Here is a 12466-nt window from a genome sequence, read left to right as displayed (position 1 = left end):
GATCGATTGTTTTTCCTCCTCACGAAGCTCTAATTGAGTGAATACAGCGCGCGAGGGCGGATCGGAGGGGAGGAGAAGCCGCGCGTGCAAACCGAGAGGGTCGCGGGTTCGAGGCCCGCGTGCTGCCGAACTGTGCCGTCCTTTCAACTTCGGAATCCGGAGGCGCGAAACGAACCCGGAGGCTCCGACCTTGATCCACCGCTCACATCACGGCGTCGCACTCGTATGTTGTTGTGTTTTTCTTTATCAAAAGTCACTCCTCGTCTCCACCGCGCGTGAAAGCGTCGACTTTCCGCACAGATGCACCGCATTAACTTGCCGGGGGCGAATTTGTTTGTCTATTTTTATTTATGTCATGGATGAGATGGATGTCAGCGCGTTAGTGGGGAGATGTAGCAAACCGCGCGCTGCTCCTTGTTTACTCTAATTACAGCCTCATCAAGTCAGCGAAACCAGGACCTTCAATTGTCTGTGTCTCTCTCACGCGCGCGCACACACACACACACACACACACACACACACACATCTGTGGACATTATTAAGTGAAATTATGCCTCTGAAGCAGTTGAACTGAATACATTGCAACATTGCATTGATGACCACATTTCAAATTGGGCGATATTACAAAAATAACGATATTACAAATTTAAGTTCAGGCTCCAATGCATTGAACATTTTATTTTATTATCCACATTTTTCGAATAAAATCTGAGGTATTGTTTTGCATGCAGCAGTAAGGAAAACACACTTTCGGCATGGGAAATAATTCTAGCGCAGCTTTTTCTTTGGCTTGTAAATATTGAACTAAATATGAAAAACAAATACGAAACAATATCTCGCGCCTCCTGACAGCTCATCAGCCCCCCCCCCCCCCCCCCCCCTTGGATGTTTTGGGGTTAAACATGACCTGCCGCCATGCAGGAGAAGACTCGTAAAGTGAAGCGCGCGCTCCATCACCGCGCGATGTGATGATTTAAATGATCCTTTAGGTCACATTATGCATCTAAATAATACACGTCGATGTCTGTATAATTATGTCAAATAAATACGATACACTATTATAAAATGATATGTGTGAATAAACAGAATATTTATATATAAACAGAATAAATTATATATTTATATAATATATATTCCTTTAGAACAGCTTCTAAAAAAAATAAAAGACAGGACAATAAATATTTCCACGAGCGCATCTCCTTCTTCTCCTCGGGAGAATGGAGGCAGAACATTTTCTTGGGCAGAACATTCTCTTCTCCCCCCTCACGTCGCCGGTGCGCGGCTCGTGCTCCACAGACCCCCCCGCGCCGTGCCCCCCCCCCCCCCCCCCCGCGCTGTCCCCCCCGCGCTGTGTCCCCCCTCGTGCCACCAGATTGCAGACAGATAAAAGCCGAGGTGAGAGGCGACAGGAGGCTGCATGGACGAAGAAGAAGAAGAAGCCAGAAGCGGGTTCACGCTCGGACGCCTCCTTTGTGCCCCCCCCCCCCGCACATGATAAATTACAAAAGAAATCTGCGCGCTTACAAAACATCCCGACATCTGTGTGAAGTGTGTCTGATTTATTCCTTAAATATTACGACGGACTGTGCGTGTGTGTGTGTGTGTTTTGTCGTTTTTTCACGGTCTCATCGAGAGTAAATCATTCAGATTTCGAGGCCTCCTCCTCCTCCTCCTCCTCCTCCTCCTCCTCCTTCTCCTCGTGTCCCACCATGTGTCCCCTTTTTGTATTTATCAAAGGAGAACCTTCACAGCTCGTGTTGAACTTCCCTCCGAGTTAATTCGTTCACACATCACTTGCAGCAGGTCCCTCCCTTCTTGACAGTTGGGCCTAAATACTAGTAAATCACCGCTAATTTAAACTGATCCGATGTGCGGAATAAAGGCCCATAGATTCGGCCCTAATTACATAAAAGCCTAATGGCCTTGAAAATGGGCGCCTGGTTAGGATCCGATAAAGTTTGTTGTCTGGCTGACTGGGAAATCATATTAGAGGAGGTTCGCTTGGTCTCCAAGAGGCATTTAGTGTCTTTAAAGACGGAGACAATGTCATTATGGAGACAATAAAAAAGGCTTCACGCTGCAGACTCGAGTTCATTTTCGAGGTGTTGCGTCTGTTAATGCAGTCACGTGCTTCTTGCTCATAAACCCCCTTATATTCTGCTACTGTAAAAACAACAATAACAAGAAAAAAATAACAAATTAAGCAAATATTGTGGTGATCCAACATTTGTTGAACGGGTCGAACGCTCACGCAGATATTAAATCAGCTTATTTTATTGGATGTAATTTGGAGGAGAAATCAAAGCCATCAATTAATCAATTACAGGAATGAGGAGGAATGAACTTCTGGATGTGAGAGGATGGAGGAGGACGGAGGAGGGTGGAGGAGGAGGTGCTGGGGGGTCTCGGGCTAAAGCTGACAAACCTCAGGCTTCAGCTGTGATTGGTCCTCGTTTGGAGAAGCTCATGGGTTCACTCCGCTGTTAAGCGCCTCCCCATTTCTCTAAACTACATTATAATGCAACGAACCTCCCTTTTAACCACAAACCGAATTTGCTTTCATTTACTCTATATATATATATATATATTTCTTAAATAGGTTAAAGTCGTAGAGATCTTTTTTAGTTGGGAATAGCACTTCGCGCCGCAGCGGTGCGCGATGCTTTCTCACGCCGACCTGCTGGATGCTCGCCTCGGTGAGTTATCATCACCAAACTCCGGTCTTCAACTCTACTGTAAGCTTGAGGCACTTCTAATCCTAAATCAAGCGCTGAATGTTGTCAATTTGCTTCTTATTTCCTCTTAATGCGACCGAAGTGAGCTAAACTCGCTTAATTCATTGGAAAAGTAATTATTATTATTATATTACCGCATAATTTGATTTAACAATTTCCTAAGATATCGGCGAGATCCAATTGAATTAAGAGTATTTAAGGAGCAGATTTTATTGTGCATGCTGTGGTTGTGTCTCTCAAAGAGTTTTTTTGTTGTTTAAATATTCATTTATCTGTGTTATAAATGTGGTTGAATGCACGTGCACGTTTGACGCGTTGGTCTAACATGTGTCCCTTCTCCCCCCCCAGCGGAACGCGCTCTCTGCTCAAACGTCTCACCTCTGCGCTTTGTCTTGCAGGGATGAAGGATGCCGCCGCGGAGCTGCTGGGCCACAGGGAGGCTCTGAAGTGCAGGCTCGGCGGAGGGGGGCCTGATCCCGGGCACTCCGGGGGGGAGCTCGGCCCGGGCCCGGACGGCGTGGAAGGAGCCACGATGCTCCCGGGCGACGACATCAGCGGCGGCGGCGGCGGCGGCGGATCCAACGCGGTGCAGGTCAACAGCAAAGAGCAGGAGAAGCAGCAGCAGCAGAACAACAACAACAACAACAACAACAACCAGTCCGGAGGGGGGCAGCAGAGCCAGAGCCAGAAACAGAAGCGGCACCGGACCCGGTTCACACCGGCGCAGCTCAACGAGCTGGAGAGGAGCTTCGCCAAAACGCACTACCCGGACATCTTCATGCGGGAGGAGCTGGCTCTGAGGATCGGGCTCACGGAGTCCAGGGTGCAGGTACGGGTCTGGGTCTGCTTCCATGTATTTATCGGCGGGGAGGGTGAGACGGGTCAGGGCTGAGGGAACGAATCCAAGTGTAGATGTAAAATAAGTCATTTAAAAACTCGATAATTAAGACGGATAAAAAAATGTGTCATTGTGATAAATGTAGAAAATCAAAACTATTTTGTATCCGATGTCTTATTTGGTTCAGTCAGTGCAACGTGATCTCCAAAACCTGTTCGGAAAAATGTAAACGAACATCTTGAACATACAAATTCGTCAAATTATGTTGGATAATAAATTACGATTTTTTTAAAATGCCATTCATTTTTCTTCACGGGTGCAAGAATTAAATATACTAATTTCAGCCGTTGGTGTTTTTTTCTGGAGAAAATACAAATATGTTTTCATTTTTAATTAATTTAAACTTAAGCATGTCATGTTCTTTTCGTACGTTATTTCCGTTAAGTTTAAATCAAGCTTAATCGTCATCTTCCGGTTATACTGAAATAATAATAATAAAGAAAAAACATACCAGTATAAAAAAGCAAAACATTTTAATTTTACAAATTTTGCCAATTTATTCTATAAAAAACAACAACATGCATTACAAGTCATGTAAATGAAAAAAAAACAAATAACAATAGGAAATACAAATATACGGTATTTTACAGCAAAGCAGGAGTTCTGGTGTGTGTGTGAGCGTGTGTGTGTGAGTTGAATGTCTTTTAGTGACATTGGTCTGGACCTGAGATTCGAACCTGCGGATTAACACGCGCCTCAACCAACCACACACACACACACACACACACACACACACACACACACACACGCACACACACACACACACACACGTAAAAATCCCATGCACAACATGCTAACATGTCATCAGTTTGTTATTTTATTTGTTATAAACAAATTGTCCTCGTCTTCACTGCAAGACATTTGATTCTTCTTATGTTCCCCATTTTAACGTTTTAACTGCAGTAAAGCGGTTGTTCATAAGAATAATAATAATAATAATTATTATTTTTATTATAGCATCGGTCAATTTGGTCGATATTTCTGTTAAATAATAATTAGTGACATGTCGTCTGCTGTGATGGGAATAAGAAGGGACAGATATTCTCCGTCTTAATGCCGCACTCGGTCTTAAAAAAAACAAAAAATACAGAATGAGAAATTGGGTTTTCTTTTTCTTGAAGTGTAATGCATCTCAGCCTGGATTTCACGGCTGGCTGAGGGGGGGGGCCAGGAGGGGGGGGGGGGGGGGGGTTCCCGTTCTTATTACCGCGTCCCCACTTTCTCAAGCAAATCTCCACATTAATCATAGAGACGCAGCGACGCCGCTTACAACAGAACGTACAGAAAGCTCAAGCCCCCCCGCGACCCCCCCCCCCACCCCCCCCCAGCGAATAAAGTGTGCTTGTCACAGCAATAACAGTATCTATATCACGTGAGCGCGCGCTGTTCAAAGAATCGAAACAAGGCAGAAAAACTGGAGCAAATGATGTTGGGTTATTAAATATTTTTTCACCTGAATAAATTCAAACATCAACTTTAACAGAAAAAAAGCGAAAAATAATTACACAAAACTATGAATTAAAAATATAAATTTATTAAGGCAGAATTGTACGACATTGCTTGTTATTGTTAGAACTGTAACAATATAAAATGTGATATAACTGCAGAGGCTGAAAACGAATTGAATGTTTCCACAATTTACTGGGAGTCAGTTGAAATAAATCAAAATATACTTTCGCTTTTTCGCTATAAATGCATTTGTATTATTTGGAGACCTCCATGAATAAATAATAAGAACGCAAACGGTTGGCACGTTGTTACCGGCTGAAAAAGATCCTGAAAAGGAAACAATAAATCCGTGTCTTTCTGCAGCGGATTTATCGCCGCCGGTTCACATCACCGTGATGATCACGGACCGATGTCACAACCTTTTTATGACCCGCCGCATGCACCGCGCCCATAACTCCTCGCCGTCTCTGTCCCGCTGCAGGTCTGGTTTCAGAACCGACGCGCCAAGTGGAAAAAGCGCAAGAAGACCACCAACGTGTTCCGGTCCCCGGGAACCCTGCTGCCGACGCACCACGGCCTGTCCCAGTTCCCGTCCGCGGCGGCGGCCGCGGCGGCCATGGGCGACAGCCTCTGCTCCTTCCACGCCAACGACGGCCGCTGGGCCACGGCGGGGATGCCCGGCGTGTCCCAGCTGCAGCTGCCGCAGGCTCTGGGCCGCCAGCAGGCCATGGCGCAGTCCCTCTCCCAGTGCAGCCTGGGCGCCGGGCAGCCGCACAACTCCATGGGCCTGTCCAACATGTCGAACGGCTCCGGGCTGCAGTCGCACCTCTACCAGCCCACTTTCCCCGGGATGGTGTCCGCGTCCCTGTCGGGCCCCACCAACATGACCCACTCGCCGCAGCTGTGCAGCTCCCCGGAGAGCGAGGTCTGGAGAGGGACAAGCATCGCGTCGCTGCGCCGCAAAGCGCTGGAGCACACAGTATCCATGAGTTTCACCTAGAGACGCGGGGGCCACGAGCGGGGAAGATCTGTTGTTGTTTTTTTTTGACACGATGCGTTTAGTTATTTTGCATCCAATCCAAACGGCGCACCGGGAGAAATGCAACCAGGATACTTGATCCAATAAGAAAATGCACAGCATATCCGGTATTTTTATTTCCTCCCCAAATCACAAACAAGTCGGGGACCCCGAAGCGAGTCACCGGGCCTGTTGGGCTTCATCCAGCCTCCAAATGGTTCTCTTATAAGCTATAATTTATTATTAAGCATGTGTGGCAACTATTTATTTATCTATTTAAATTAACTTATTTGTTCTGTATTTATTTATTTATTCGGCACATGCGGCCCTCGGTGAACGGTGACTGACAGTTTTTTGTGAAGACAAATTCTGGAGATACTTTGAAATACAAAAAACAACTCGGTTCTGATGCCTTTCCCCCCCCCCTGCTGCACAGCACGCGCCTCTGGGGGGGGAGGGGGGGGGGGCACAGTGGCCCTGCAGACACCTGGAGGTTAAAGGAACTAGGAAGATTCACCTGGAATCATCGTGGAGGAGGACTTGACTGCATGTGCTGTCCAAGGCAACAAAAAAAAGACAAGGGAAATACTATAAATTAAGACACGGAGGCGGAATTAACTATAATCTGTTATATAGGATGTTTTGTGTAGCGGAAGCACTCTTGTTCCCATTTGGTCAGTTTGTGATAACTTCTGTTTCCAACAAGTATGTCTGTGCTTATTATGAAATTATGACTTTCTTAAATGTTTGAACCATTTTGTTTCATGAACATGTTTATATCAATTGAATGTAAATTATCAAATAAAAATCATTTTCAATTATGTCACATCATGAATCAAACCCTCCTCTTTTTTGGAAAAAGGCGTCTCCTAAAAGCCAAAGATCTACTTGTGTTGAGCGAAACGGTTTAAACGCTTCTAAGATGAGTTTTAAATCGGTTATTTCATTCTAAATTATTTTTATAATTTTGGTTGAATCTATGACGTCATGTGATGAGTGATTCCATCATCAGCCAGACGCTTTAAATACGTTCTAAACCAATAAATAAACCAATTACATGCACAGTGAAAGTGTGACGAGGCTTTAAAACCAGTTGTGTTAATTGATTAAGTAACTATTTGGATGTTACACTTAATAATTCACTACATTTCTCAAGGAAATACTATACTTTCTTTACTCCATCTTTCTGATATAGTTCACTTTCCAGAGTTATTTTCTACATTAAGAAACATAAGAGCAGTTTTTAAGTTACGCATAAAGGGGAATTGTTAAAGATGAAACCATTTAATTAGCCCCAAATCAGCTAATGCTTACAAGGTAATATCTTTAATGAGAATCCAATATTATAACTAATGAAATACCACTCTGAAATTTACATCATGATACCTTTTTATATACTTACTGTTTTCCGATAATCCGTCTGTACGTTCTACTACTTTCACACAGCGGATCTACTTTAAGCATCTTCCTCTTCTGGTGGTTTCTCATGACTTCCTGTTTGAAGAAACTGATCAATGTCCAACGTGAATTTCTCTTCTCAGTGGACAAATGGAGTGTTTGATGAAGAATAGAGGTCATCTAGGAGCAATTCATACACAAAAGGCTCAATTCCCAATTAATTATTTAGGCAGAACCAGAGGTGTCAAACTCAATCGGGATGAGGACCAACTTGATGAATTAGGAACGGACCCAAAGGTGCTAATCTTCATTTTATTATCGTTTAGCTAAAAACACAACATATAAATCCCAAACCGGCTTGATAAAAAGCCTGAAACAAGAGAACTTCCAGAGCTTTAAACAATTAACTCCATGTTTGACGAAGCTCTTGATGACATTTCCACAGTTATTAGCAATACAACAAACAACAGGTTTTGTTCATTTAATTACAGATGGCGGCGTCATGGCAACTGAGCTGCAAATGCAGATATTTTGGCTTTTCATGTGAGTTTATTCTCTCAGTGCGTCGTTGCTATTCTTATTCCTCGTCTTAGATTTTCTCTTATGATGCAAATGAAATCAGAGGCTTAGTCGGCATGAATCTGTCACCGAAGTGCAGCACAGACTTTGTTTTTAAGTCACTTGATTCGCCGTCGGTTGGGTCCGAAGACTTCAAATAAGAAATCGATAAAAATGAAATAACAACCTGTGTGGAGTGTGAAAGAAGCGAGACGTCTGTCCCTCGCCGCTCATCTGCAGCCCAGAGTCTCCGACCGCGTCGGCCTACGTTTTTTGGTAAGTAAAATATATTTAATAGCTATGTGGAAATGATTCAGCTGGTAATGTGTTGTTACTTTACAAATGTTCCGTGTCTCTTTGCAGCGATATTGGTCTCTTTTAAAAGTGCAGAGTTTAGGAATCTGGCGACATCTAGTGGCCAGGCTGCAGATCGCAACTAACTGAAAAACTATTATTATTAATATAAAACACGCTTTACACTAGATCGCCTTAAAGGCAGCGCTCTGAACTTTTAACCCCCGAAATATGTTTCATCTCATTCGTTTTATTTACACACGTGGCAGGACGTTAAATTATTCCCGACCAGCTGCATGTGTCCTGTGTCTCACGTATTGTCTTTGTGGACGTTTTGTGTTAGCAGGACACCGTTCTAAGATATCCTGCCGTATTTTATACTTATACGTGGCCGTATTATTCATTTTGTTGGGACTAGATAGTAAGCAAACGGTGAAAAGCATGAAATTAAATCAAATCCCTGTGGAAGTGGAACCTTCTTGACCAAAAAGCAGCTCATTTTGGATTTGAATTAAAGGTGCTGAAACAGTCAAGTCCTTTACAATAAATCAGTGTTGTTCCGTAAAGCTTCCATGATGTCTGGATTATAATCACAGAGAAAAAGAGGTCCGGGCGACGGGGAAGCAATCGGATAAAGATCTTTGCAGTCTAGTGACAGATGTGAAATAATATTACATAAATGTAATAATTTGTTTCACTATCACACAGGTTAATTAGTTTGTGGGAATGGGTAACCTTTTTCTCATTGGGTAATTTGTCACACAGTGACGAGGTAGCCAATCAGTGACCCTGCTGCTGGTGGGATCATTTCTCCCAGAATGCTGTGCAGCGAGTGTGTCGCCGAAAAATGTGAGAGCGAGCCAATGTTTACCTCCTATTTATTTCACACAAATAAATGAAATCAGTCAATAAACCATCCAAGGGTGAATATGGCTTTCTCTAGACGGGATTATGAATGAGAGCTCATTAATTTCCTCTGTGTGTGTGTGCGTGTGTGTGTGCGTGTGCGTGTGCGTGTGTGTGCGTGTGCGTGTGCGTGTGTGTGTGTGTGTGTGTGTGTGTGTGTGTAAGGAAAAATCTGAATGAAATCATGTGAATTTATATCCACGAATAAGCAAGAATCAGGCTACTTCCTAATTTACCTGAAGATCATTAAAAAGCTACAAACCTGGCTTGGAATTGAGTCATAATATATAAATGCTGTTATGAAACATTCATGTATCCATTAAGTAGCTCTAAGATGACCTGTGTTCTAAGGCCTCTCATTGGAACACAGACCTTCATCTCTGGGCCACAAATTCCATTTTCTTATTTTATTAATGTGTAGAAAATTGTCCAATTCTTTGGGGTTGTTTTTCCAGTATTAATGCCTTCAAACCGTGAATCCAAATCCATGAGAACTTTAATTTTATTTGACGGGCAGACTCGGGAGTGCCCTGGTGATTGTTATGCCAGATGGCGGCGAGAAAATTCCATTTGAAGGTTTTATTAATTTTGGTTAAAACGGAGGAGGGCGTCTCTGCTCTCGGGCCGACGAGGCTGACTGACGTCTCGCTGCTGCCTCCATTTGTCATCGTTTGAAAAAGCTCTTAATTGCATTACATGCAAATGAAGAGATTTGATTTTTGCCCATTATCTATTCATAAGAGAAAATGAACGGAACATTAGTGGGTCACCAGATGAGGGAGGGGAGGGGAGGGAAGAGGCGAGGGACAGCGAGCTGCATGATACGCAGTGAAAAGACAAGTGGCAGCTTCACATCACCGTGCGCCTCCTAACTTTCCTCGAGGCTCGTATATACGGAAGCGATCCTTCCGTCGCCGTGTCGAAAGCGCGTGTCTGCATGTGTGTGTGTTCGCGATAGGTCAAGCCTCATAATTAACCTATGAGGACTGAAACACGGCAATTACAGTCATCCCCATGTGACAAATCAAATTGACAAGCCTGAATGCCCTCAGGCGTCTTCTCTGGTCATCTTCCGACCATCACCCTGCGGATTACGTGTCTGTATTTTCCAATCAGATCCACGTGCACTTTCTTTTAATTGGGTCTTGTGGCCCGAGAGGCGCCGTGCAGGTCTACGGGTCACTTGAAACGAGGGGTTTGCCCTGGAACTACTTTCTACTAAACAAGTCACTCTGAAGAGTGACCACGAGTCTTGGATTTTAATGGTCAATGTTGGTGCGCTCTACTTCCTCGTAGCGTTGCATCTTGACCTTTGACCTCGTAGCGGATGCAGAACATCCTGGTTCTTTTTGGCAGAGGTCCTATGCATCGGGGCGAGATCAGTGAGGCCTCGCTGGGTAAAAGCAGGAAGCAGTGAGAGCCGGACGAAGACGGACAGCGAAGTGTGTTGGTTTTACCCGCCCCCGAGGGGCGAGGTGGGGGGGGGGGGTTGGGGGGAATCCCATTACGGAATACCGTTGTTGGCCCCGTTGTCAAATTACAGCTTAATTCCTTTTCCATCATAATAACCATTAGTTTTCCTTACAGCGTGGAGGAGGGGCCCGTCGGGGGGCGGGCTGACTTCCTGTCGTTATGATCCGCTCCGAGTGTTCCGGTGTTCCATCGCATGATGACTTCCCCTCTTAAATGATTCCCGCCATTGGTCATATGTGACACCTCGTCGGCGCCGCTGCACTCAGGAAGCACTTACTCTCCTCCTCCCATTCGCTTCCCAGTGAGGGGCGGGAGGCCTCCCTGTGTGGGCTCACCTGTGTTGTTTGTCTTTTCTCTCATCTTCACCCTCTCGTGTGTTTGAATCATACTTTCCCCGCTCATTTCCTGCCACCTTTCAAGTCTCATTTCTCCCTTTTCACAGGCCGAGTTCGTAGTGATGTCGGCCTTTTAGTGGGTCGTGGTTCCACCGCTTCGGGAACGAATAATGCGGCAAATGCTTTTTGGGGGGATTGCAATGAAATCTGGTGCAAAGATTCTTTGTCCCCAGAGGATGGAGCCGAATTTCTTTGGCGATTCTTCTGACTTTTCCTCTGGGTCACATTCTTCACCTATTCTGTGAAATATGTCATCATCTTTGGGTGGACTGGTGCACATGTTTGAACAAATACCGTCATGGTTACAGATGATGGACCTTAATGTCTTTGGTGAGCCTCTGAATCTTCTCTCGTCACCATTAGGTTGATGTTTGCATTTTCAGTCGGATGACCAAGTGGGTTTAGTGGTCGAGTGGTTGAAATAAAACTAGCTTAACATTTGCATTTTTATGAGCATGCTGACGTTAGCATTTAGCTAAAAGCATCATTGTGCCTGTGGGCGCCGCCCCGGATCACACTCATCCTTTGCATTAATTACATATTGCTTCACATCTCTGGACATATCTGACCTCTCCCATTCCGATATCTGACAGACGGTTGAACAAACAGAGCATCGCACCATCCCCAAATCTAAAACTCATTCGCTCCCCCTCAACCGATCCCCTCCTCCTCTCTCTAGCTGCCCTTGAAGCTTTTCTATTACCGCATGGAAAGCACCTCGCAGCCCCTGACAAGCGCGGCGGATCGACACTAAATCAGAAATCAGTGCCAGCCGCAGATCTGAGCCACCATGAAGGTCACAGGCCCTACGCTGCGTGTCGTCTCAATCGTGGGAGCAGCAGTAGACACAGCTAGGGGTGATGTGTGTGTGTGTGTGTGTGTGTGTTAACAGGGGAGACAGCGAGAGCAGGAGGAGGAGGAGGAGGAGATTGGAGGAGGAAGATATGTGAGGGGAGCGAAAAAAGGGAAAGTGAGAAGAACTGCAGGAAGAGAGTGTTTCGAAATTATACAAGAGAATAATTCTGATGATTTTATTTTGACTTTCAGTTCGTTTAGATAAACGAAAAGGAGTTTATTTTGTAAAAATTCCGGTTTTCTTCCATCTAATTTAGGTTTGAACCTGCCGCTGCTATGATGGGATTGTGACACACTGCCATCTACTTGTTCAGAGGAGAATGACACCCAACAAATGTTTTCTATTCTTACTTCTCTTGTACGTTCATCTGTGTTCTCTATACATCTGTGTATGTATTAGCAGTTTTTATGACTAGTTTGGAAGCTGATTGTGGTTAAACCAATATGCATTTAACACAAGTATGATGTAAAAACCTGAAAACTATAC

At 44.6% G+C, this 12466-nt stretch overlaps 1 protein-coding gene across 2 annotated transcripts; it reads left to right on the top strand.

Moving 5' to 3' along the window:
* Positions 1-2417: 2417 nt before the first annotated feature.
* On the top strand, positions 2418-6926 carry otpa (orthopedia homeobox a). Of its 2 annotated transcripts, none has more exons than XM_040197982.2 (3): positions 2418-2735; positions 3134-3564; positions 5564-6926. In XM_040197982.2, exons 1-3 carry the CDS (start codon positions 2660-2662, stop codon positions 6080-6082), a joined length of 1026 nt encoding a protein of 341 aa, XP_040053916.2. In that variant the 5' UTR covers positions 2418-2659; the 3' UTR covers positions 6083-6926. The 2 variants fall into 2 exon arrangements, with proteins under 2 accessions (XP_040053916.2, XP_040053917.2); XM_040197983.2 differs by having other exon boundaries at positions 2436-2696.
* The last annotated feature ends 5540 nt before the right edge of the window (positions 6927-12466 follow it).

This window comes from Gasterosteus aculeatus, chromosome 14, assembly GCF_964276395.1.
Source record: "Gasterosteus aculeatus chromosome 14, fGasAcu3.hap1.1, whole genome shotgun sequence".
NCBI lineage: Eukaryota > Metazoa > Chordata > Actinopteri > Perciformes > Gasterosteidae > Gasterosteus > Gasterosteus aculeatus.
This window is presented reverse-complemented; position numbering and strand designations above follow the sequence as displayed.